This window comes from Schistocerca americana, chromosome 5 (genome assembly GCF_021461395.2).
Source record: "Schistocerca americana isolate TAMUIC-IGC-003095 chromosome 5, iqSchAmer2.1, whole genome shotgun sequence".
NCBI classification, from domain to species: domain Eukaryota; kingdom Metazoa; phylum Arthropoda; class Insecta; order Orthoptera; family Acrididae; genus Schistocerca; species Schistocerca americana.
Genome location: NC_060123.1, coordinates 640892501 through 640919733, shown reverse-complemented (window position 1 = coordinate 640919733; position 27233 = coordinate 640892501). Strand labels below are relative to the sequence as shown.

At 46.1% G+C, this 27233-nt stretch overlaps 1 protein-coding gene across 1 annotated transcript in view; it reads left to right on the top strand.

Annotated features, from left to right (window-relative positions):
- Nucleotides 1–15997, top strand: part of LOC124616135 (snurportin-1) — a 114598-nt gene extending 98601 nt beyond the window's left edge. Inside the window, exon 6 of the mRNA XM_047144409.1 lies at nt 15783–15997. Coding sequence (XP_047000365.1) covers nt 15783–15945 — 163 coding nt within the window. The 3' untranslated portion in view covers nt 15946–15997. The remainder of the gene's footprint in view (nt 1–15782) is intronic.
- The last annotated feature ends 11236 nt before the right edge of the window (nt 15998–27233 follow it).

The following is a 27233-nucleotide window of genomic DNA, read 5'->3' as shown; positions in this document are numbered from 1 at the left end:
GTCATAAAGGCGAGAGGGAAGAAATGTGAGAGAAAGAAATGGACAGATAATAGAGAGCAGCTAGTAAAGGAGACAGTAACGAAGGGTGCACAGCAGCAGGCCGGAGTGGCCGAGCGGTTCTAGGTGCTTCAGCCTGGAACCGTGCAACCACTACGGTCGCAGGTTCGAATCCTGCCTCGGGCATGGATGTGTGTGATATTCTTAGGTTAGTTAGGTTTAAGTAGTTCTAAATTCTAGGGGACTGGTGACCTCAGCTGTTAAGTCCCATAGTGCTCAGAGCCATTTGAACCATTTATTTTAACAACATGAGGTTTGGGTGGAAGGGAGCAACTAGACAATATAATAAAGTACGGAAAGCTCTGGTTGACAATAATGAATTAATTAGGAATAAAGGAGATGACTACCGGACAGGCAGAAGCACATGATTTCACATGCTTGGGCATGAGATAGCAGCACACAACTACCTGACACAAATTGGGTGGGGGTAGGCCAGGAAGGGTACAGTATGAAAGATTTGCTGCACAGCTCAGAAAAGCTGGTGGTGAAGGGGAGGATACAGATGGCACAGTTTGTGAAGGAGCCATTGAAACTCACACATTGTGCCACTGGATGGGTCACCTTGTTTTTGGCAACATTTTGAGGTGGCTATTCATTGTAGTTGACAGCTGGTTGGTTGTCATACCAATGTAAAATGCTGTGCAGTGGTTGCAGCAGACCTGGTATATAACGTGGCTACTTTCACAGTTTGCCAGGCCTCTGATGGTGTAGGATAAGCCTGTGATGGGACTGGAGTGTGTGGTGCTGGATGGGTGGATTGGGCAGGTCTTGCATCTAGGTCTTCCACAAGGGTATGATCCCTGTGGTAGGGGATTTTGGGTGAAAGTGGCATAGGGATGGACTAGAATTTTGTGGAGGTTGGGAGAGTGCCAGAACACCACTTTGGGAGAGGATGGAAGTATCTTTGGTAGGATGTCCCTCATTTCAGGGCATGATGAAAGATAATCAGTCCTGATGAAGGAAATGATTAATTCGTTCCAGTCCCTGGTGGTATTGGGTGACGAGATGGGCACTTCCTTGTGGTTGGTTTTTGGGATGGATGTGAGGATCAGGTGTGAGGATATGGCATGGGAGATCTGTTAGTGTATTATGTCTGGAGGGTATTGCCTGCCTGTGAAGGCATTTATGAAGACTTCAGCATATTGGAGAAGAGAGTTCTCATCACTGCAGATACACCTGCCATGGGTGGCCAGGTTATATGGGAAGGAGTTTTGGTGTGGAATGCGTGTCAGCTGTCAAACTGCAGGTACTGTTGGTGATTAGTGGGTTTGATGCGGACCAAGATATGGATGGAATCATCTTAGATGAGGCGATCAACATCTTGGAAGTGGGTACAGTGTGTGGAGGAGGACCAGGTAAAGTGGATGGGAGAGAATGGGTTGAGATTGTGGAGGAATGAGGATAAGGTGTCCTGGCCTTAGTTCCAAATTATAAAGATGTCATCAATAAATCTGAACCAGAAAATGGGTTTGGGTTTCTGGGAAGCTAAGAATGTTTCCTCTAGGTGGCCCATGAGGAGGTTGGCATAGGAGGGTGCACTGTGGGTGCCCATGACTGTGTCACGAATTTGTTTGTATATCTTCCCTTCAAAGATGAAGTAGTTTATGGTTTAGGATGTAGTTGGTCTGGTGAACAAGGAATAAATTGGTGGATTTGGAATCTGCAGGACATTGAGAGAGGTAGTGATCAATTCAATCCCCACTGTCTAAATGTCATCACCCAAATTAAAATCCAACACCTAGAAAAACATTCCAGACACCACCTCCACAAGTTATCCAGCCTGCTGAAATCCTACTCTCGTCTTGGGACACACTATCCAACCCAACTGTACTCGCAATGTTCCTCCTCATCATCCTCTCATAGCACTCAGACCTTCTCTGACTGACCTTTTTTTATCTACCACATCCTCCAAAACCCTATACCAAGACTGCACAAAATCCAGAACCAATAGATTCCCAGAAAACTGTTGTTAACCTTGCCATAAAAGTCTTCATCCCCACAGAAGTTTGTCGTATCCAAGGGCTCACCTTCAGCCCTACTCCCAGGTTTAACCACGTTGAACTTGTGAAGGACCTACTCTCCTTCTCTCTCTCACCTACACTGTAAACACTTCTTTGCCACCAACCAAACCAAAGCCAATCCAGTCCTAACATCAAACCCTGCCTGTCATAATTTGTACCATCATCCAACCTGACCCTCCCAAACTCGTGCTAAACCATCCTCCGGTCACCTTCCAGGAATTCCAAACTTCCAACCTGGCCTCACCATCCTTCACCAGGTCCCTCCCTAAGAACAACCTTTCAGTAGAAGAAAGGACTGCCCTATATGATGTAAAAACAGATCCTGACCTGATCATCCTCCAGGCAGATGAAGGTTGCACGACTACTGTGATGAACGGGAGTTAATAACCAGTAGAAGGCCTGCGCCAGTTTTCAGACGCCTCCACCTACAAGCTGTGCCAAAGTGACCCCATCCTAGAAGTCCAACAGAACCTCCAATCTCTGCTGAAATTCATAGGCCATTCCCAGAACCTCTCCCCTGAATCCATTTCCCGATTACCCCAACAACAGCCTGCACTCCCACCTTCTACATGCTCCCAAAAATCCAAAAACCTAACAATCCTGGGTGCCACATTGTGGCCAGTTACAGTTACCCTACAAAAACAATCTTAGCCCTTACTGTCCAACATCTGCAACTAGTTATCTAGAACCAACCACTTCCTGCACCAGCTCTCTCTCATTACTGTTGACGCAACCTTCTTATACACAAACATCAGCCATGCTCATGCCCATGCCCATGGCCTTGTCATAATTGAATCCTCATTCCTCCACAATCTCAACCCCTTCTCTCCCAACCACTTAACATTGTCCTCCTCCACCCACTGTACCACCTTCCAAGGTGTTGATCTACTCATCTAAGAATACTCCATCCATGCCTCAGTCCACATCAAACCCACCAATCACCAGCAGTACCTGCACTTTGACAGCTGCCAACCATTCCACATCAAAAATCCCTTCCATGTAGCCTGGCCCCTGTGGCAGGTGCAAATGCAGGGATGAGAACACTCATATCCAGTACACTGAAAGGCTTCATAAATGCCTCACAGGCAGGCATACCCTCCAGACATAATACACAAACAGATCTCCTGTGCCATATCCTCACACACACACCTGATTCTTACATCCATCCCAAGATCCAACCACAAGGAAGTGCCCCTCTTGTCATCCAATACCACCAGGGACTGGAACGAATGAATCACTTCCTTTGTCATAACTTTGATTATCTTTCATCATGCCCTGAAATGAGGGACATCATACCAAAGATACTTCCATCCTCTCTGTGGTGTTCTGGCACTCTCACTTCTGCCACCTGATGCACACAGGATACAGACAGTGTGCACTGGGGATCTAGATGCACTGTGCAAACCGTGGGTCATATAGTAGAAATGTATCTGTTCATGTGCATCACAATAGTTTGCCTGCATCCTCAGGCAGATGACACACATGCTGCACTACAAACACAGGTTGCTGAGCTCACTGCACAGGTTGCTGCATTACAACTCAGACTACTAGTTGCTGATCTTGTTGCCATTGCTCACTGGAAAAGTGCATCCGCTCAGGTTCATCACCAAGACTCTAACCCCCCAGGGGATCCACAACTCTTTTGTGGATACATGCGTAGCGAGCACGGGACCCCGAGCTAATGTGGCCCTCCTTCCTTTCCGCATACCTTCCCTTTCCGCATCCTTCCCCATCCCCCATCTTCGCCCGCCCCCCTCACCTCATGCTCTTTCCTTCCCTTTCTCCCCCTCTGGGAGTATGGTTTGTGCCTACGTCTGGAGACGGACGCTCGAAACTGTTACCAATTCCTTGCTTTCTACACTTGCAAGTCTTCGTCCTTCCTCTGTCCTTCTCTTTTCCTTACTTCTTCTCCTTGGCCTTTTCTCTGCTGCGGCGTTTGAGACCCCTCTTCTTTCCTTTCCCTTTCTCTTTTTTCCTCCCTGTGCATGTCTGAAGGCCAACCCACGCATTTCCATGCGTAGCCGGTGATGGGGTAACGCCCCGGGTAGACAGGTAGGACACGTATGTACCCCCTGGTAACGGCCAGGCCCAGGGAGGGGTGATTACCCGAGCTGATACCTTCCGAAAGTGCTGATTGGTCCCTCCGTCCGTTTGTCGGGAGGTGTGACCTGAGGTGTGAACAATCACCTAAGGCGGGAGTGCCCTTAGAGAGGGCCCCCACAAGGGAGGAGCGCGCCATCGGAGACGCCGGTAATCATGGGGGATTCTTCCGCAATGGTTTCCTCACCTTCCACTATGTCTGCTCACAAGCGTAAGTTCACTGAGTCTCAGCCACAGACAGTTCTTCCATCGTTGCCACAGTTCCTTGTTGTTTCTCGGTCTGACGAAGGTCACGACTTCTCCACGGTCAACCCTTTCATTATTCAGAAGGGTGTCGATGCAATTGCAGGTCCTGTAAAGTCTTGTTCCAGATTACGGAATGGCACCTTGTTGTTAGAAACAGTCAGTGCCCTCCAAGTGCAAAAATTGCTGCGTACTTCACTGCTCCACACCTTCCCTGTCCGGGTGGAAGCGCACCACACTTTAAATTCCTCGCGTGGAGTCGTTTATACACGCTCTCTCGATGGATTGTCTGACGAAGAAATTCAGCACTACCTGTCTTATCAGGGTGTAACGGCTGTTCATAGAGTTATCAAAAGGGTTGACACGAACATCATTCCAACCCGCACTGTCTTCTTGACATTTGACAAAGTTCAACTCCCATCGAAAATCAAAGCAGGCTATGAGATAATTTCCGTTCGCCCTTACGTCCCAAACCCTGCGCGTTGCTAGCGGTGTCAGCGGTTCAATCACACCAGCCAGTCCTGTTCCAATCCGGCCAAATGTGTTACGTGTGGCAAGGATGCCCATGAGGGTGCTTGTCCACCTCCATCCCCTCGCTGCATCAACTGTAAGGGTGACCACGCTGCTTCCTCTCGAGATTGCCCCATTTATAAAGACGAAAAGCTCACCCAGGAAATCAGAGTGAAGGAAAAGGTGTCGACCTTTGCTGCTCGAAAATTATTCGCCAGTCGACAGCCCATCGTGCCTCAGACAGGAAAATACAGCACTGTCCTTGCTTCTCCTCAGCCAACAAAGGAGGTGGCCACGTAGACTTATGACCTCACCTTTAGTACCACGGTCGTCAGATCGGCCAGCGCAAAGATTGCCCGTTCAACCTCACCACTTTCGCCTGCCCACTCTATGGCTCACCCTTCATCGAGTTCTGCTAAATCTCGAGCCCACAAGTCAGACACCAAGACTTCAAAAAAAGAGCATACTCGTGAAGATTTTTTACGTACCCCAACTTCACAACCATCGTTTCCTCCTTCATCTAAACATCATATTTCCAAGAAGGCTAATAAGAAACCCAGTTCATCTCCTTCTCCGCCAAGGCGTGTCTCATCTACAACACCACCTGGCGGAAATCGCCCTCGGCCGTCTTCTGTGTCACCGAGGCGCACTGCTGGCGGCCGATCAACCGGCCGATCGCTGGTGGCAGGAGCTGCTCCTGAACAACCTATGGATCAGGATCTTCTGCCTTCGGCTGAGTGCCATTCCACGCTGTCGGTCGCAAGCTCTGAGCAATCGTTGACTTGACGGCAACCTTGCTCACATTCTTCCATTTTCTGTCCACCCTATGTCCATTATCCACTGGAATATCCGCGGCATTCGAGCCGGTTGTGATGAATTGTCGATCCTCTTACGATCCTACTCGCCGGTCATCTTCTGTCTTCAGGAATCAAAGCTGCGTCCCCATGACTGCTTTGTTCTCCCTCATTTTCAGTCCGTCCGATATGATCTCCCCTCTGTTGAAGGCACTCCAGCCCATGGAGGACTCATGATTCTCCTCCACGATACTGTCCATTATCACCCAATCCACTTAAACACTTCCTTCCAAGCTGTCGCCGTCCGTCTTTCCCTTTCTGGATACACGTTCTCTCTTTGTACTGTATACATTCCATCGTCCACACCAATGGCACGAGCTGATCTCCTTCATCTTCTTGGTCAGCTTCCACCCCCCTATTTGCTGGTTGGGGACTTCAATGCCCACCACCCTCTTTGGGGATCTCCACATCCTTGTCCACGTGGCTCACTATTGCTAGACGTCTTCCACCAAGCGGATCTAGTTTGCCTCAACACTGGGGTCCCTACATTTTTGTCTGCCTCCACGACAAATTTATCTCATTTGGACCTTGCGGTCGGTACTGTTCCGCTAGCTCGGCGCTTCGAATGGTTCGCCCTTGATGATACACACTCGAGTGACCACTTTCCATGTGTCCTTCGATTGCAGCCACAACTGCCATATATGCGCCCGCGATGCTGGAAGTTTGCCCAAGCCGATTGGAGACTTTTTTCGTCTCTAGTGACGTTCGATGACTGTCACTTTCCCAGCGTCGACGATGAGGTCACACATATTACCAACGTTATTCTTACAGCTGTGGAACGTTCAATATCACGCACCTCGGAATTGCCCCGGCGCCCCCCAGTTCCTTGGTGGAACGAGGCATGCCGTGACGCAATACGTGAGCGGCGACGTGCTCTTCGCGTTTTCCGCCACCATCCTACTTTGGCCAACTGTATCCGCTATAAGCAGTTCCGTGCGCGATGCCATCGTGTCATCCGCGATAGCAAGAAGGCAAGCTGGAAATTCTTTATTCGCTCATTTAACACCTTCACTCCCTCCTCGGAAGTTTGGAGTCGTCTTCGGCGGTTCTCAGGCGCGCCTAGTTTCTCCCCAGTCTCTGGGCTCACTGTCGCGCATGATACATTAGTGGACCCTGTCGCAATTTCTAACTCATTGGGTCAGCACTTTGCTGAGATTTCGAGCTCTTCAAATTACCCACCAGCGTTTCTCCCAAAGAAACGTGCAGCGGAAGTGCGACATCTTGCTTTCTCCTCTCAAAATCGCGAAAGCTACAATACTGTTTTCTCCATGCGGGAACTCCAACATGCACTCTCTTCTTCTCGCTCCTCCGCCCCAGGACCGGATGGTATCCACATCCAAATGTTGCTGCATTTATCAACCCATAGCCTGCGTTACCTCCTTCGCCTTTATAATCGAATTTGGACCGACAGTACTTTTCTCAGACGATGGCGGGATGCTATCGTCGTTTCTGTTCCGAAACCTGGAAAGAACAAACATCTCCCCTCTAGCTATTGCCCCATTTCTCTTACGAGTAGTGTCTGTAAGGTTTTGGAGCATATGGTGAATTACCGTTTAGCTTGGTGGCTGGAATCCCGCAGTCTTTTAACACCTGCCCAAAGCGGATTCTGAAAGCATCGTTCTGCAGTTGACCATCTTGTTGCTCTCTCCACTTATATCATGAACAATTTTCTCCGGAAACGCCAAACAGTAGCAATACTTTTTGATCTGGAGAGAGCATACGATACCTGTTGGAGGTCAGGCATCCTCCGCACACTGTTCTCTTGGGGCTTTCGAGGTCGGCTGCCCCTTTTTCTTCGCGAATTTATGGCGGAGCGCACATTTAGGGTGTGGGTGAACACTGCTCTCTCCCGTACTTTCTCCCAAGAAAACGGGGTACCCCAGGGCTCCGTGCTGAGTGTTGTACTGTTTGCCATTGCCATAAATCCAATTATGGATTGTCTCCTTCCTGATGTCTCGGGCTCCCTCTTTGTGGACGATTTTGCGATCTACTACAGCTCTCAACGGACCAGCCTTCTTGAACGACATCTTCAAGGATGTCTCGATCGCCTCCACTCTTGGAGCATCGAAACCGGCTTCCGTTTTTCTCCCAGTAAGACCGTTTGTGTTAATTTTTGGCGACGTAAGGAGTTTCTTCCGCCCTCCTTACATCTAGGTCCTGTCAACCTTCCGTTTTCAGACGTCGCTAAATTCTTGGGTCTTATGTTTGACAGAAAGCTGTGCTGGTCCTCCCACGTTTTCTATCTTTCGGCTCGCTGTCTGCGATCCCTCAACACCCTCCATGTCCTGAATGGTACCTCCTGGGGAGCGGACCGAGTGGTCCTTCTCCGCCTCTATCGCGCCTTAGTGCGCTCGAAATTAGACTATGAAAGCATAGTCTACTCCTCTGCTCGGCCATCTATTCTTCGGCGTCTTTATGCTGAGACTGCTGAACCTCCGCTGTCCAATCGGCGAGCAGTCCTTCTGAGTAGTTATGCTAGCCATCTGTCTTCCATGCCTGCTAATCCTGCCCATGACCTTTTTTTCGACGCCTCCTCTGATGTAGGGTATGCAGGCCGCCCCTCCTCCCTACTACCACCGGGAGTCCGCTTCCGTCAACTGCTCTATATCCTTTCCTTCCTCTTTCCTAAAACCTTCTTGACAACTTGGGGTACAGCACCGCCTTGGCTCCATCCCCGGACCTGCCTGCTCCGTGATCTTTGGCAGTTTCCCAAGGATTGTACTCCTTCACTTCTTTACCGCCGGGCATTTTCTGCTCTATGCGCACAATGAAGGATGCCACATTTATTTACACCGATGGCTCAAAAACATCGTTTGGTGTAGGGAGTGCCTATATTGTTGGCGACACCCCAAATCGATTTCGGCTTCCCGACCAGTGTTCGGTTTATACTGCGGAGCTTTACGCTGTTCTCCAGGCTGTCCAATACATCTGTCACCATCAGCGGATACAGTGCGTAATCTGCTCAGATTCTCTCAGCTCTCTCCTCAGTCTCCAAGCTCTTTATCCTGTGCACACTCTGGTCCACCGGATTCAGGACTGTCTGCGCTTGCTCCACCTGGGGGGGGGGGGGGGGGTGTCTCTGTGGCGTTCCTCTGGCTCCCGGGACACATTGGTATCTGTGGAAATGAGGCGGCCGATATTGCAGCCAAGGCTGCAGTCTCTCTTCTTCGGCCAGCTATCCAATCGATTCCCTTCGCCGATCTACGGAGCGTTTTATGTAGTCGTGTTGTTCATTTATGGCACGCGCATTGGTCGACACTTCCCCATAATAAATTGCAGGACGTGAAAGCTCTTCCTTCTGCTTGGACCTCTTCCTCCCGAACGCGTTGTCGGGAGGAGGTAATTTTAACTAGACTCCGGATAGGGCACTGTCTTTTTAGCCATCGACATCTTTTAAGCGGCGATCCTCCCCCACTCTGTCCCCACTGATCTCAGCTGTGGACGGTAAGACACCTTTTAATTGAGTGCCCCTATTTTAATCCGTTACGCTCCCGTCTACAGCTATCGCCTGATATATCGTCGATTTTAGCAGATGACACGCGCTTAGCCGACGTCAGTCATTTGAAGCTTTTTTTGGGGACAACCAACCCCTTTCTGTAGTGGATTTTTAAGCCTTCCTTCTGCTTTTAGTTTCTCCAATTTTATGACTTTCGTTCCCATTGCTGCTGGTTTCCATTTTCGGTTTTTTACTGTTTCCTAAGTCACGGGCCGGGCGCCAATGACCATAGCAGTTTTGCGCCCTTAAAAAACCAAGACTCTAAGGTGTGGAAGTGTAGCCTGCCATGTGAAGAGCTAAACTCAGCAAGTCGTCAGTGATGACAGCCTTTGGCTCTGCAGATGACAGCTGTCGACTGTTTGTAATGGAGCATGGCCCAAAATTACAGTTTTGGGTAGAAGTGTGTTGACGTGTCAGTCTGTCCATGTGCCCTTCTGCCACGTTGCAACTGCGATGTCTGTCACCTTTTCACTGCCAGTTATTTTATGATCGCAACATATGAATGTGTCACATTAGTGTTGAACTTAGCCCTACAGTACATATTTGAATGGCAGTAAGTCATAGTGGACATGATGCACCCCGTACTTGGAGTGGATTTTTTATCGTTTTATGGACTGCTGCCTGACCACCATAACAGTTGCCTTCTTGAAACTACTACCAGCCTAGCAAGCCAAGGGTCAGTGCGTTGTGTGGAAGATGTAGCAGTCTGGTGATTACTGGTGATTCTCCATTCATAGAACTCCTCAGATAGTTCCTGGAGATCACATGCCAGGCTCTCTCGCTAGCACCTGTGCATCACCCAATGGTGCGCTATATTTTGACCATGCGTGGACCACCATTTCATGCTTGACTGTGCCAGTTGACACACCAAGAAACTGCAGCTTGTTGAGCAGGAATTCCCATCCACATCTGAACAAGGAATCTGCCAACCATCGAGCTGTAGTTGGCCATCTCCACTACATGTGATCCCAAAGAAGACTACTGGATGGCATCCAGCGACTTTTGACAGCTTCATGGCAGAATCATTCCAGATCGATATCCAGTACTGCATATCAAAGATTTTACATTCATTGCCTACAGTTTGCATTGATCACAAGTCATTAACATATGCTTTCCACCAGCATCCAGAGAAAGCATCACCATGTCAGCTGCGACATCTCGACTATATCGGACAGTTCACTATCAATATTGTTGATGTTGCAGGAGAACTGAATATGTCAGCTGACACACTCTCTCGGATCGAAGCGATCACTGATGCAGTTGATTTTGAAGCTCTTGCCGCAGTGCAACAATTGGATAGTAAGCTACAAAATTTGTTGGCACAACCATCAGGCCTTCAACTCCGCCATATTAGGTCGTCACTGTCAGCTGTGCTGCTGTATTGCGACATGTTGTTGTTGTTGTTGTTGTTGTTGTGGTCTTCAGTCCTGAGACTGGTTTGATGCAGCTCTCCATGCTACTCTATCCAGTGCAAGCTTCTTCATCTCCCAGTACCTACTGCAACCTACATCCTTCTGAATCTGCTTAGAGTATTGATCTCTTGGTCTCCCTCTACGATTTTTGCCCTCCACGCTGCCCTCCAATGCTAAATTTGTGATCCCTTGATGCCTCAAAACATGTCCTACCAACCGATCCCTTCTTCTAGTCAAGTTGTGCCACAAACTTCTCTTCTCCCCAATCCTATTCAATACCTCCTCATTAGTTACGTGATCTACCCATCTAATCTTCAGCATTCTTCTGTAGCACCACATTTCGAAAGCTTCTATTCTCTTCTTGTGTAAACTATTTATCGTCCATGTTTCAGTTCCATACATGGCTACACTCCATACAAATACTTTCAGAAACGACTTCCTGACACTTAAATCTGTACTCGATGTTAACAAATTTCTCTTCTTCAGAAAAGATTTCCTTGCCATTGCCAGTCTACATTCTATATCCTCTCTACTTCGACCATCATCAGTTATTTTCCTCCCTAAATAGCAAAACTCCTTTACTACTTTAAGTGTCTCATTTACTAATCTAATCCCCTCAGCATCACCCGATTTAATTTGACTACATTCCATTATCTTCGTTTTGCTTTTGTTGATGTTCATCTTATATCCCCCTTTCAAGACACTGTCCATTCCGTTAAACTGCTCTTCCAAGTCCTTTCCTGTCTCTGACAGAATTACAATGTCATCGGCGAACCTCAAAGTTTTTATTTCTTCTCCATGGATTTTAATACCTACTCCGAATTTTTCTTTTGTTTCTTTTACTGCTTGCTCAATATACAGATTGAATAACATCGGGGAGAGGCTACAACCCTGTCTCACTCCTTTCCCAACCACTGCTTCCCTTTCATGCCCCTCGACTCTTATAACTGCCATCTGGTTTCTGTACAAATTGTAAATAGCCTTTCGCTCCCTGTATTTTACCCCTGCCACCTTCAGAATTTGAAAGAGAGTATTCCAGTTAACGTTGTCAAAAGCTTTCTCTAAGTCTACAAATGCTAGAAACGTAGGTTTGCTTTTTCTTAGTCTTTCTTCTAAGATAAGTCGTAAGGTTAGTATTGCCTCACGTGTTCCAATATTTCTACGGAATCCAAACTGATCTTCCCCGAGGTCCGCTTCTACCAGTTTTCCAATTCGTCTGTAAAGAATTCGCGTTAGTATTTTGCAGCTGTGACTTATTAAACTGATAGTTCGGTAATTTTCACATCTGTCAACACCTGCTTTCTTTGGGATTGGAATTATTATATTCTTCTTGAAGTCTGTGGGTATTTCGCCTGTCTCATACATCTTGCTCACCAGATGGTAGAGTTTTGTCATGACTGGCTCTCCCAAGGCCATCAGTAGTTCTAATGGAATGTTGTCTACTCCCGGGGCCTTGTTTCGACTCAGGTCTTTCAGTGCTCTGTCAAACTCTTCACGCAGTATCTTATCTCCCATTTCATCTTCATCTACATCCTCTTCCATTTCCATAATATTGTCCTCAAGTACATCGCTCTTATATAAACCCTCTATATACTCCTTCCACCTTTCTGCCTTCCCTTCTTTGCTTAGAACTGGGTTGCCATCTGAGCTCTTGATATTCATACAAGTGGTTCTCTTCTCTCCAAAGGTCTCTTTAATTTTCTTGTAGGCAGTATCTATCTTACCCCTAGTGAGACAAGCCTCTACATCCTTACATTTGTCCTCTAGCCATCCCTGCTTAGCCATTTTGCACTTCCTGTCGATCTCATTTTTGAGACGTTTGTATTCCTTTTTGCCTGCTTCATTTACTGCATTTTTATATTTTCTCCTTTCATCAATTAAATTCAATATTTCTTCTGTTACCCAAGGATTTCTATTAGCCCTCGTCTTTTTACCTACTTGATCCTCTGCTGCCTTCACTACTTCATCCCTGAGAGCTACCCATTCTTCTTCTACTGTATTTCTTTCCCCCATTCCTGTCAATTGTTCCCTTATGCTGTCCCTGAAACTCTGTACTACCTCTGGTTCTTTCAGTTTATCCAGGTCCCATCTCCTTAAATTCCCACCTTTTTGCAGTTTCTTCAGTTTTAATCTACAGGTCATAACCAGTAGATTGTGGTCAGAGTCCACATCTGCCCCTGGAAATGTCTTACAATTTAAAACCTGGTTCCTAAATCTCTGTCTTACCATTATATAATCTATCTGATACCTTTTAGTATCTCCAGGATTCTTCCATGTATACAACCTTCTTTTATGATTCTTGAACCAAGTGTTAGCTATGATTAAGTTATGATCTGTGCAAAATTCCATCAGACGGCTTCCTCTTTCATTTCTTAGCCCCAATCCATATTCACCTACTATGTTTCCTTCTCTCCCTTTTCCTACTGTCAAATTCCAGTCACCCATGACTATTAAATTTTCGTCTCCCTTCACTACCTGAATAATTTCTTTTATCTCATCATACATTTCTTCAATTGCTTTGTCTCTGCAGAGCTAGTTGGCATATAAACTTGTACTACTGTAGTAGGCATGGGCTTCGTGTCTATCTTGGCCACAATAAAACGTTCACTATGCTGTTTGTAGTAGCTTACCCACACTCCTATTTTTTTTATTCGTTATTAAACCTACTCCTGCATTACCCCTATTTGATTTTGTATTTATAACCCTGTATTCACGTGACGAGAAGTCTTGTTCCTCCTGCCACTGAACTTCACTAATTCCCACTATATCTAACTTTAACCTATCCATTTCCCTTTTTAAATTTTCTAACCTACCTGCCCGATTAAGGGATCTGACATTCCACGCTCCGATCCGTAGAATGCCAGTTTTCTTTCACCTGATAACGACGCCCTCTTGAGTAGTCCCCACCCGGAGATCCGAATGGGGGACTATATTACCTCCGGAATATTTTACCCAAGAGGACGCCATCATCATTTAATCATACAGTAAAGCTGCATGCCCTCGGGAAAAATTACGGCTGTAGTTTCCCCTTGCTTTCAGCCGTTCGCAGTACTAGCACAGCAAGGCCATTTTGGTTATGTTACAAGGCCAGATCAGTCAATCATCCAGACTGTTGCCCCTGCAACTACTGAAAAGGCTGCTGCCCCTCTTCAGGAACCACATGTTTGTCTGGCCTCTCAACAGATACCCCTCCGTTGTGGTTGCACCTACGGTATGGCCATCTGTATCGCTGAGGCACGCAAGCCTCCCCACCAACGGCAAGGTCCATGGTTCATTGCCATTAACAAATCCCAGCCATTTGTGTCTCTTGATTTTCACCAATAGGCAATCACCTCTTTGCATAACATGTTGTACTCTGGAGTATAAGCCACTACCAACATGGGGAATCAAGCTTTTATTTGGCCAAACATGGACAAAGATTGTAAGCAATATGTGCGACATTGCGTGATCTGTCAACGGAATAAAGTTGGCCAGCACATCAGGTCACCTCCTGGCACATTCCTTCCTCCAATTTGTAGATTTGGACATGTCCATGTAGACTTCGAAACTCCTGTCCCACCGTCAGAAGAATACAACTACTGATTTACAGCTATTAGTCATTTTACATTTTGGACCAACATGTCCTGGATCACGGACATTAACATCAAAACTGTTGTGAATGGTCTCTGTGCACTCCTGAAAGAAGATCTGAAAGCCATGAGTGCAGAACTTTTTTTATAGCCAGCTAATAAAACTGCCTGGTGGTTTTTTTTTTTTTTTTTTTTTTTTTTGCAAATGTGCCAGATAACTGCATTAACCTGTCAGATTTTGTACAAAAGCTATATACACAAATCTGGCGACTATGCCCCCTTGTTCAAAGGGATCAGCCGACCCATTGCCCTTGTGTTTTTATGAGCTACAGGAGTGCCATCATGTCTTCATACAGCTTGAAGCAGTATGCAAGCCACTGCAGCCACCCTGCGCTGGATGTTACCATGACATAAGTACAGAGGACAAGACATTCTCAAAGTCGATGTGATGGGTATGCCAACCACTGTCACCATCGACAGGCTCAAAGTAACTTCCCATGTACCCTATACTAGTTCAGACCTGTCTACAGATGACACAAACTCGACTAATACTCCATCCGCTATGCCTCCATAACAGATCAGCTGCCATGGACGTTGAAGGCTGCCTCTAAAGTACCGTCAGCAACCTGTGCAAGACTCGTTGTTACCTGGTCTGGACGACATGTCTGATTAAACAGAATAATATCATTAACACTAAGGGAGAGTTAAGTGTAATGCTACATGCAAATAATTACTAATATTAGAGATGACATTTAGTGCAGTTGCTGACTTATGTTTTCTCTTTGTTTTATATATGTTTTATTCTGTTGTTGAATATTCTATTGAATGGAGTTGTATGAGCTACAGTTTAGTTCTTACGTTGCAATAAAGTAAATTTTTCTAGCCCACAACAATTATTTATAATATTTTTGTACAGTTTTTACTTGCTCTTTGTAATGTATATTCCTCAACATGTTTGTTTACCCCTTATTTCTTAGCAATTTAAAGCCAACAGCTCATTATGGTTTTATAATTTCAGTTATAGGTGATGCATTAAACTGTGGTCTTTGATTTCTTCTCTGCAATTCCTTTTGCTTTGTTTTGGCATGTCATTTTATTCCTTGTAACACCTAGGCGCATCCCTCTTTCTTTCTTTTTTTTTCTAATTCTCATGGCTATAATTTTCTTTAAGCAAAGCAGTCGGCAATTTGGTAAACTTGAAGTTTGGGTGTGGGAACCTACTCTGGTTGTTCATCTTATCCTGTTTTGGCAGCTGATCAGTAATCACTCATCTACAGTCCCACATATAAGTACAGATGAAATACAATGAAAACTGTTGTTCTCTACCTTATCCAGTCACATGCCTCACCAGATACTTAGTTCATGAAGCATCAATTTGCTTGTGTTACATCAGATAGGACAAAGTTGAAAATTTGTATGTGTGTCTGTGTGTTTTTTGATATTTAACTCGTAATGAATTTTAATAGTTTGTATTGTGTTAGCTGTTATTACTTGTTAATAATGATGAAATTATTTTGCAGTGTAAATATGGAGACAGAATGCTTAAGTGATGGCTCACCCACGACTGCTGCACATGATGTAAAAGAACCAGATGCAGCTGAGTTTGAATGTGATATTTCTAATGAATTATCTATGATTGATATCAGTATTGAAGATGTATCTTCTGATTCACCTCAATCTTGAGTTCATGTTTTTGTATGTTGTAAGCTGAGTAAAGAGTGCTTATTTATTTCTAGATTTGTCGTTTTACTGATTACACTTACTCTCTTTCTCTGAGTCAGTTTGTAGATTAACATTTACATTAAATCCCTAGTTTCATGATACCTACAATCAAACCACTGACTTCGTAGACACTGACACTTGTTTGTAATCTTTGCATCGTCTAAGTCAGTACAGACCATGAATACATAATTACTTTGAAGGACTGGGTGTATTGAATGATACTGGTGCCTAGTTTGGTGTAGATTTTCTGAACACGAAACTTCCTGTCAGATCAAAACTGTGGCTGGATGAAGCCCCAAACTTGGGTGTCCCAAGTTAGTCTCGGTCAGGCACATAGTTTTAATCTGCCAGAAAGTTTCATATCAGTGCACACTTCCACTGCAGAGTGAGAATTTCACCTGAAACATGTTTGGCTGCTTTGTGGTGATCCTCTAACCTTCCTGACCCACTACTGTGGGACGATCAGATGACATCAAAGTGACTGATCTTGTTTTAAGTTTCATCCATAAAGTACTTCCTACTCATCACTGTGAGGTGGGGCACTTTGACTTCATTGGCCACCTGAGGGATTGGAAGGGTGGGGTAACCCTTGCCTGCTCTGGCCCAGGGGGACATGGTGGCCATTGCTCGGTGGCCCGGCCTGGCCCGGCCCCTAACCTTCCCATCTTATTTACCTTGTTATTTTATGTTTGCCATTTTTATTTAATGTTTTATTTTTCCTGAAATTTTATCATCGTGTCTGTGCTATTTGTTGTCTTGGGGTAATGGATGGTGAGGTGGTGCTCATGGGATGTAGTGCATCTCCCACTGCATACGATGCTCTATGAAGCTCCAACTGCATTCTAGGCAGTGCAGCGCACCCACATTTCTCCCTCACTCCCCTTCTGCTTCTCCTCAGTTTTTAACTCTTGGGTTATTCTATCTCACTTAACGTTGGGCTTCCCAGGATTTGCCTTTTGTATCCTTCTGAGGATTATTCGTTGGTAGAATACATATAGGTTGTTACGTCAATAAACAAATGACATGCGAAATGCCATAACAATGTGAATGAACAAGACAAACAGTAGTTCACTTGATAATGATTAACAAATGTGCCTTATTACATTCTGGTTTATTCAGAAATGACTTCTATGTGCAGTAAGAATGATCAGAGAAGTCAGCTGAATCTAGCAAACTTTTTTAGATCTGTTGAGAAGATCAGTCATTTGCAAATATTCAGATCCCCTCATAACATTCTGAATAGGAACCCATGTCCCAAATATAGTATTGTTTCCGTTCTACGACAGTTTCTGTGCAAATGATTATCTCATCCACACCTTGGCAGAAAATTCCAAGAAATTTTGGTCTTATGTCAAAGCGGTAGGTGGATCAAAACAAAATGTCCAGACACTGTGACCAAAATGGTACTTAAACAGAGGATGACAGACTAAAGGCCGAAATACTAAATGTCTTTTTCCAAAGCTGTTTCACAGAGGAAGACTGCACTGTAGCTCCTTCTCTAGATTGTCACACAGGTGACAAAATGGTAGTTATCGAAATAGACGACAGAGGGATAGAGAAACAATTACAATCGCTCAAAAGAGGAAAGGCCGCTGGACCTGATGGGATACCAGTTTGATTTTACAGAGTACGCGAAGGAGCTTGCCCCCCCCCCCCCCCCCCCTCTTGCAACAGTGTACCATAGGTCTCTAGAAGAGCGTAGCATTCCAAAAGATTGGAAAAGGGCACAGGTCATCCCCGTTTTCAAGAAGGGACGCCGAACAGATGTGCAAAACTATAGACCTATATCTCTAACGTCGATTAGTTGTAGAATTTTGGAACACGTATTATGTTGGAGTATAATGACTTTTCTGGAGACTAAAAATCTACTCTGTAGGAATCGGCATGGGTTTCGAAAAAGACAGTCGTGTGAAACCCAGCTCGCGCTATTCGTCCACGAGACTCAGAGGGCCATAGACACGGGTTCACAGGTAGATGCCGTGTTTCTTGACTTCCGCAAGGCGTTCGATACAGTTCCCCACAGTCGTTTAATGAACAAAGTAAGAGCATATGGACTATCAATTGTGTGATTGGATTGGAGAGTTCCTAGATAACGGAACGCAGCATGTCATTCTCAATGGAGAGAAGTCTTCCGAAGTAAGAGTGATTTCAGGTGTGCCGCAGGGGAGTGTTGTAAGACCGTTGCTATTCGCAATATACATAAATGACCTTGTGGATGACATCGGAAGTTCACTGAGGCTTTTTGCAGATGATGCTGTGGTGTATCGAGAGGTTGTAACAATGGAAAATTGTACTGAAATGCAGGAGGATCGGCAGCGAATTGACGCATGGTGCAGGGAATGTCAATTCAATCTCAATGTAGACAAGTGTAATGTGCTGCAAATACATAGAAAGATAGATCCCTTATCATTTAGCTACAATATAGCTGGCCAGCAACTGGAAGCAGTTTATTCCATAAATTATCTGGGAGTACGCATTAGGAGTGATTTAAAATGGAATGATCATATAAAGTTGATCGTCAGTAAAGCAGATGCCAGGCTGAGATTCATTGGAAGAATCCTAAGGAAATACAATCCGAAAACAAAGGAAGTAGGTTACAGTACACTTGTTCGCCCATTGCTTGAATACTGCTCAGCAGTGTGGGGTCCGTACCAGATAGGGTTGATAGAAGAGATAGAGAAGATCCAACGGATAGCAGCGCACTTCATTACAGGATCATTTCGTAACCAAGAAAGTGTTACGGAGATGATAGATAACCTCCAGTGGAAGACTCTGCAGGAGAGACGCTCAGTAGCTCGGTACGGGCTTTTGTTGAAGTTTCGAGAACATACCTTCTCCGAGGAGTTAAGCAGTATATTGTTCCCTCCTACGTATGTCTCGCGAAGAGACCATGAGGATAAAATCAGAGAGATTAGAGCCCACACAGAAGCATACCAACAATCCTTCTTTCCATGAACAATACGAGACTGGAATAGAAGGGAGAACCGATAGAGGTACTCAAGGTACCCTCCGCCACCCACCGTCAGGTGGCTTGCGGAGTATGGATGTGGATGTAGATGTAGATATGTGAGGAATGTACTTAGGTGTGACCCAGTACAATTGTTGCAATCCATTTGAAAATAGTACCGACTCGTTCCGTTATTACTTAGGCATTTGCGTTACAGCTTACACCTCACGGTTTACATTAGTCGACAACAACAAGAACCCAGCATTTCCGGCACCAGCCGGAACGTACCAATGCATTACAACAGTGGCTCGATGCGGCAACCACCAACGTTGTTACGCACATTGTACCTCCAAAGCACGTTCTGGTACTATCTCTCCATCCCACCTTATGTCTCGTCAATGTCTTGTGCAGCAGCCAGAACTCATACCAGCAGATCTTCCTCTGTCTCTACAGGTGTCTCATAAATTAGGCTCTTCATGCAACCCTACAAGTAATGGACCAGGACAGGGAACTCTGAGACATTTCTCTTGCCCTAAGCAGAGTTTGATGAGGTACACATCTGAATTGAAACTGTCGTAGAATGGAAACGATAAGATTCTGGACATGGGTTCCTATTCAAAATGTTCTGTACTTACTACCCTCTACATGTCCTAGAAGTTCATAATGGGAATATCCGACCACCCTGTATATCCTGTTTCACCCCATTTTCACCCCGACCCTAATTGGGGATGGTTCTTACCCCCACAGTGCTTCTTCCCAGACAATAAGTAGTATGCATACCAAGTTTGATTGAAATCGATGTAGTGGTTCTGAAGGAGATGTGGCAACACACACACACACACACACACACACACACACACACACACACACACACACACACACACACACACACACGAGAGAGAGAGAGAGAGAGAGAGAGAGAGAGAGAGAGAGAGAGAGATGATTCATTCACATTATGTCCTGTGAATTTCACCATGGAAGGGAGCCTTCAACAGTGTTGAATGCATGTCAGGTTACACATTAACAGGCACAAGAAGCCATTACAGGCAAGTTCTGTAATATAACAAGAAGAAATTAACTAACTAATCTACCTATACTGATAACTCTGAGAATTATTTTTACAGTGCTATATATATGTTAGGAGGAAAGCAGCCACTTTGAACAAAGCCAGAAATAGTCCACTACTCAACAGCTATTTTTATCTAATCCTTCATACTAAGCATTTAAGGACTTTACACAGATGGCTATTAGCTTTCTATAAACTGGTAAAGTTAAAACCTACTGAATATGAATATTAATGTTACCTGTAAAATTTTGATAATTAGGAAGAGGAGTGGCTAATAAGACAATCTTTTATTTGTTTTCATAAGGTTTGTGGATTTCTGATTTCTTGCCGGATGTATTCCGGCTACCTGCTGTAGATTCTTACACCAGTACAAACAGCCCAAGTAGGAATTAAAATATTTTGGTTATGAATTTCGCAGTTCATCCTAAATTCACTTTTATTTTTAACCACATATACCATTAGAATTAAATAGAAAGTCCAGAATGGAATAACAACATGAATTAGGACAGACTGCTACTCACCACATATAGATATAAGCTGCCTAAAGGTCTTTTCAAAAGAACTAGGCCTGAGTACCAGTGCCTCTTCCATGTGATGAGTAGTATCTATCCTAATTATTGCTGTTAGGATTAAATATATCAGTATGGGACTGTAAATATTTGTAAGTCCCTGGAGATATTCAGTTATCAGCTTCACACAATGGTCTTACAGCATACAAATCATCATTCAATACCTATGGCAGAAATGATTTCACATGGACAATTTCAATGGCTTCGTCAATTGGCCATAAATATCACATCTGCTATTATACAGCCAAACAGAACGCATTAGTGTTACTTTGGTCCACACTTCCTTTCTCTGTCAATAATCTATAAGAAGATTACAAAAAAAAATCACAAAAAGCAATAATTGGCTTGCTATGATGGTTTATCAGTATATTAAAGGATTTTGCTACGTTGATAAATTCACTTAAGAGTCATCTGTAAGTCAGACTGCAGGGATAATTCCTGTGTGCTTTAAACATGCCCTAATTACACCCCTATATAAAAATGAAGGGAATAACATCACCTCTAGTTACTTAATCATTTCATGTGTTCCAGCATGTAGCACAATTACAGAAAAGTAGTAAAACACTGGAAAGTCCTGGATCGAATGTGAGTAATGAAAAAGTGGAAGTAGCCATTCACCATTCAGTTAATGTGTCGAATATTTAACAGGCTAATAAAAAGACTGATCCTCCCCTCTCCCCCTCGTCCCTTCCCCCTCCTCCCTTCTCACGCCTCGTCCCCTCCGCCCCTCGTCCCCTCCCCCCGCTCGTCCGCCATTCCCCCACTCGTCCGCCATTCCCCCACTCGTCCGCCATTTCCCCACTCGTCCGCCATTTCCCCACTCGTCCGCCATTTCCCCACTCGTCCGCCATTCCCCCACTCGTCCGCCATTCCCCCACTCGTCCGCCATACTACCCCCCCCCCGTCCGCCATCCCCCCCCCCCGGGCCGCCATTCCCCCCCCCTGGGCCGCAATTCCCCACACCCCGTCCGCCACTCCCCCCCCCCCCGTCCGCCATCCCCCCCCGTCGTCCGCCATCCCCCCCCGTCGTCCGCCATCCCCCCCCCCGTCGTCCGCCATCCCCTCCCCCGTCGTCCGCCATCCCCTCCCCCGTCGTCCGCCATCCCCCCCCCCGTCGTCCGCCATCCCGCCCCCACCCCGTCGTCCGCCATCCCGCCCCCACCCCGTCGTCCGCCATCCCGCCCCCCACCCCGTCGTCCGCCATCCCGCCCCCCACCCCGTCGTCCGCCATCCCGCCCCCCCCACCCGTCGTCCGCCATCCGGCCCCCCCGCCATCCCGCCCCTCCCCCGTCGTCCGCCATCCCGCCCCCCCCCCCCCCGTCGCCCGCCATCCCGCCGCCCCCCCCCCCCCCCCCGTCGTCCGCCATCCCCCTCTTGCCTGCCACTCCCTCCCCCTCCCCTCGCCCGCCACTCCCCCCTCCCCTCGGAGTGTCGCCCTTACTAGTTGTGTGGGTAAGACTCTTGAACGCATGATCAACTGCCACCTCATCTGGCTGCTCGAGTACCGAGGTTACCTGAGCTACTCCCAGTGTGGTTTCAGGCACTACCGTTCCACTCTTGACAAATTAATTCTACTGGTGATGGCGATACAGGAGTCCTTCTTACGCCAAAATCATTTCGTTTGTGTGTTTTCTTGACCTCGAAAAAGCATATGACACTACTTGGAGGTGCAACATCCTTTGCCAACTTCATTAATGGGAACTACGAGGACGCCTACTGCTTCTGATCCAATCCTTTCTCGAGGACAGGCATTTTCGTTATCACATTGGCGATGCCATGTCTCATTGCTATGTTCAGGAGAATGGTATGCCCCAGGGCAGTGTCACATTCTTTCCCATCGCTATCAATGGCATTTCCTCTGCAGTCGGGAGCCCTGTCAAATGCTCTTTGTTTGTGGATGACTTTGCAATCTTCTACCCTTCCTCTGATCTTACGACGACGACGACGAGGCAGCTACAACTGACCATTAGGAGGATGGAAACCTGGGCCCAGACAACTGGTTTTCGGTTCTCACCTGAGAAGACTCTGTGTGTCAATTTTAATCATGCTCATCGGAGTTTTAACCAACCAGAGCTTACAATGGGGAACCGTATTTTACTTTTTCAAGACACAGTGCGCTTTTTGGGTTTATTATTTGACTTGAAATTAACATGGCTCCCACACCTGAAAGACCTACGAACAAAGGGCTTCCGGTTGTTAAACATTTTGAAATGGCATGGCGGAAAAACATGGGGAGCTGACAGGTCCCGCCTCCTATAGGTGTATAGGGCATTTGTTCAGTCACACTTAGACTATGGCAGTGTGGTCTATGGATCGGCCCGCCCTTCCTACCTCCGGATGTTAAATGCTGTCCACCATCCGGGCATTTGGATATCGACTGGAGCCTTTGGGACCAGGCCAGTACAGAGTCTGTGTGCAGAGGCTGGTGAACCACCACTCTGGATTGGGCAATGTATCCTTTTGGTTCGAGAGGCGCAGAAAATCTCAGTGTCACCCCAGTCATTGGCATTTAGTTCAGTGATTCAATCCGCCTTTGAATGACTGTTCAGGAATCGGCGCCAAGTGGCCCACCCATTTGGTATACGTGCTATGGACTGCCTCAAGGATCTGGATCTCTCGGGCATGAAAATACACAACCAGAGATGTAACGCATTGCTGCCTTGGCGTCTTCGGAGGCCCAAAGTGATTTTAAGCTTGGTGCAGTACCCGAAAAATTGTACTCCAGATATGGTTTTTACAACTTTATTTTCGTATATGTTAAGTATTTATACAGATGGATCGTTATTTATATAGTTGGATCCCAGCAAGGGAATGCTGTCAGTTGTTCTCTGGTTTTCCGTGATAGGGTTTCTAAAGTGCGTCTTCCAGAACAATTTACAAATTATGATGCGGAGTTATATGGCATTCCAATGGCACTGGAGAGGGTTCACAGACATCACTGTACGAGATTTCTTGTCTGTTCCGACTCTTAGTGCACTGCAAGCACTTCACCAAGTGTATCCAGTAGACCCGCTGATTCAGCTCATCCATGATTGCTTACAGCGGCTCCAACGCCATGGCAAAGAGGTTCTCTTTTGCTGGGTACCTGCCCACATTGGGATACAGGGTAATGACATGGCTGATAAAGCTGCCAAGGAAGCATGTTGGGATGGTGCTGTCCATCAGTGTCCCATCCCGCTGCACGCCATTATCTCATTTTCTGACAGATACATCATGCGTCAGTGGGAGACTGAATGGTTGCAGGTGTCGGACAAAAAACTGTGGTCGCTCAAACCGACCACAAAAGCTTGGCGGACTTCATGTTAGCCTCGCCGCTGGAAGGAGGTTTTGCTTACCAGACTGTGCATCGGGCATAGCCCTTTCACACATGGCTTCCTCCTCCGGGGGGGGGGGGGAGGATCCACCTTTCTGTGAAGTTTGTGGCGTGCCACTTTCAGTTCAACATATTGTGGCTACATGTGTCCTGTGTACTGATAATAGGGCAGCCCTTGGTCTCGCTGGAGATCTGCCCACCGTCCTCGCAGGTACCAATACCAGTGTTAACAGAGTGGTGAAATTTTGTGAACTATCAGGCCTCATCCCTAAAATGGTGGGGATGGGTGGTAGACTTTAGTACATTATAAACTGCTCTGCATGTGGGAACAGCCTTCATCCCTACCCATGGGATTAAATGTTGACTTTTCGTCAGGGCACTGATGACCGTGATGTTGAGTGCCCCCCTAGGTAGAATACCTAGCCAACGTTATCCTTACCGTCGCAGAATGTTCCTATCTGTTGGTGGACTGAGTCATGACGCAATGCAATTCATGCATGGAGATGTGCTCTCCGCATTTTTAGCCATCATCCTAAGATGGCAAATTGAATTTGTAATAAACAGTTGTGTGCACAGTGTCATCTCATTCTTGAGGATGGCAAAGAAGCTAGCTGGATTTCATTTACTAGTTCTTTTAACAGTAGCACTCCCTCTCCCATTGTCTGGGCCAACCTCCGATGGCTCCCTGGGACCAAGATCCATTTCCAAATTAGCAGCCTGACCATAGCAGATGAGGTCACAGTGGACCATATTGCTATCTCAAACACCTTAGTCCACTAGTTTCTGGAGATTTCGAACTCCACCCACTGTCACTGTGCCTTTCTCCGTCGGAAATGATTGGAGGAGGCTGAGGCGATACTCTACTCTTCTCAGAATTGTGAGTGCTACAATGCCAATTTTACTATGAGGGAGTTAGATCATTCTCTCACTTAATCCTGAACCTTTGCCCTAGGGTCGGATGATGTTCACTGTAGATGTTGCAGAACCTTTCTCTTACGGGCAAGCACTTTCTCCTTCATACATATAATCACATCTGGACAGAGGGCACGTTTCCCATACGCTGGCGTGAAGCCACTGTTATATCCGTACCAAGTCCGTTAAGGACAAACACCTTCCTTCTAGCTACTGCCCCATTTCTCTCGCACGCTGTGTTTGCAAGATGATGGAATGTATGATTCATGCCCGGCTGGTAAGGTGGCTCAAGTCTCGCAATTTACTAACCACTACACAATATGGATTTCAAGTATGCCGTTCTGCAGTTCACTATCTCATCACTTAGTCAACCCATGTCATGAATGGTTTTCTCCATACTCTCTACACGTGGGGCTTCCGGAGTCCATGCCCCATTTCGTTCAGGAATTTTTAAAAGACATAGTTTTCCTGGTATATGTACGTTCAGCTTTGTTGGGCACCTTATCCAGGAAAATGGTGTGCCTCAAGGTTCCGTCCCGAGCGTCATCCTTTTTGCTATCACCATTAACCCTATTATGGCCTCTCTCTTCCTGAGCATCTCCGGTTCCCATTTCATTGACGATTTTGCCATCTACTGCAGTTCTCCAAGGACTTGTCTCCTTGGGTGGTGTCTTCAGCATTGTCTCGATCGTCTTTGCTCGTGGAGCATCAACAGTGACTGTTGCTTTTCCACTGACAAAACCATTTGTATGAATTTCTGGTGGTGCAATTGGTTTCTTCCATCACCTTTACATCTTGGCCTTGTTCCTGGATTTTCTCGGTCCTCCCACGTGTCTCACCTGGCCACCCTCTGTACCGGTCTCTCAATGTCCTACGTGTCCTCAGCGCTACTTCTTGGGTAGCGGATCAGACAACCCTCATCCTTTTGTACGATCCCTTGTCCATTCAAAACTAAAGTATGGCTGTTTTGCTTATGCATCTACACATCCGTCCATCTTGTACCAAAAATACTATCCACCATCACGGCATCTGTTTGGCCACTGGCGCTTTTACTGTAGTCCGCTTGAGAGTCTGTATGTTCCACATCCATTAGGATCTCCTCAGCACGGGTCTATGGAATGAAAAACTAATCTAATCTATGTAGAAGCTCTAAATCCCCACTGTCATACCACCATGATTTTCTCCTCAGCAGATATCCATACCATTTGTCTGCCGTGCCTGGTCACCCATCCTATGCCTCCTTCTTCAAGGACTCCTTTGATTGCCAGCATGGAGCACATCCCTCTTCTCTGTTACCTCGTGAGTTCACTTTTGGCTACTGCTCTGGCAGCTTAATTTCATGCTACTTGCCTCTTTCCCAGTGGTTGTGAACCCTTCAATGCCTTGGCTTCGTGGGATGGCCCATGTTCACCTTGGATTTCATTTGCTACCTAAGAGTACTACTCCAGACTAATCTTCTCACGGAACTTCGCAAAAGTACTTTTGTGTACAGCGATGGTGTTCAGACTGACTGTGGTGTTGGGTGTGCCTTCGTCATTGGCACCGACGATTTTTGCTATTGGCTTCCAGAACACTGTTCAGTATTTACTGCGGAGCTCTTCACCCTGTATCAGGCCGTGTAGTATATTTGGGAATACAGGCTTTTGAATTGTGTCATCTGCTCTGACTCTCAGTGCCCTTCGGAGCCTCTGTGTACTGTACACCATCCATCCCTTAGTGCAATGGGTGTGAGAAAGCTTTCACTTGCTCACTCTTGAAGGAGCCACTGTGTTTAAGTGGGTCCCTGGTCACATCAGTCAGATGGCAAATGAAGCCGCTGACGCTGCTGCGAAGGCTGCAGTACTTGTACTTCAGCTTGATAGTTCTGCCATTCCCTGTAATGTCCTCTGTGTTGCCATCTGTCCACAGATAGTGTCATTTTGGCACCACCACTGTTCCTCCCTTCATGGGCACAAGCTCTGGGGAACTGGACTTCTCCCAGCAGCTTGAACAACCTCATCTCAGCCCTTTCACCACAAGGAGATCATTTTAGCTAGGTTTTGTTTAGTAGTGATCCCCCACCCTTTGTGCTCATTGTTCTCAACTTTTGATGGTTCGCAGTTTACTTACGGAATACCCATTTTTAACCTTTTACATTCTAATTCATGTTTGTCATATGAGCTATCGGCTGTTTAGAGAATTACACACGGGCTGTTCACCGCATTTTACTTTTTATCCATTATAGCAATATGGCAAAGGACATTTAATCTTTAGTTCAGGACCTCTGTTGTCTTTATGGCCCTTTCCCCAAGAGAAAGTCTTCAGCTTTCTTTCCTTCCATCGATTGGGCTTAACGTGTAGTTGCTTTTACCTCTTTTTTCATCTTCGTGTTCTATGGTTCTGACATAGTTGCGTATGACCTTATTGTTTTTGTGCCCCAAAACAACACACACACACACACAC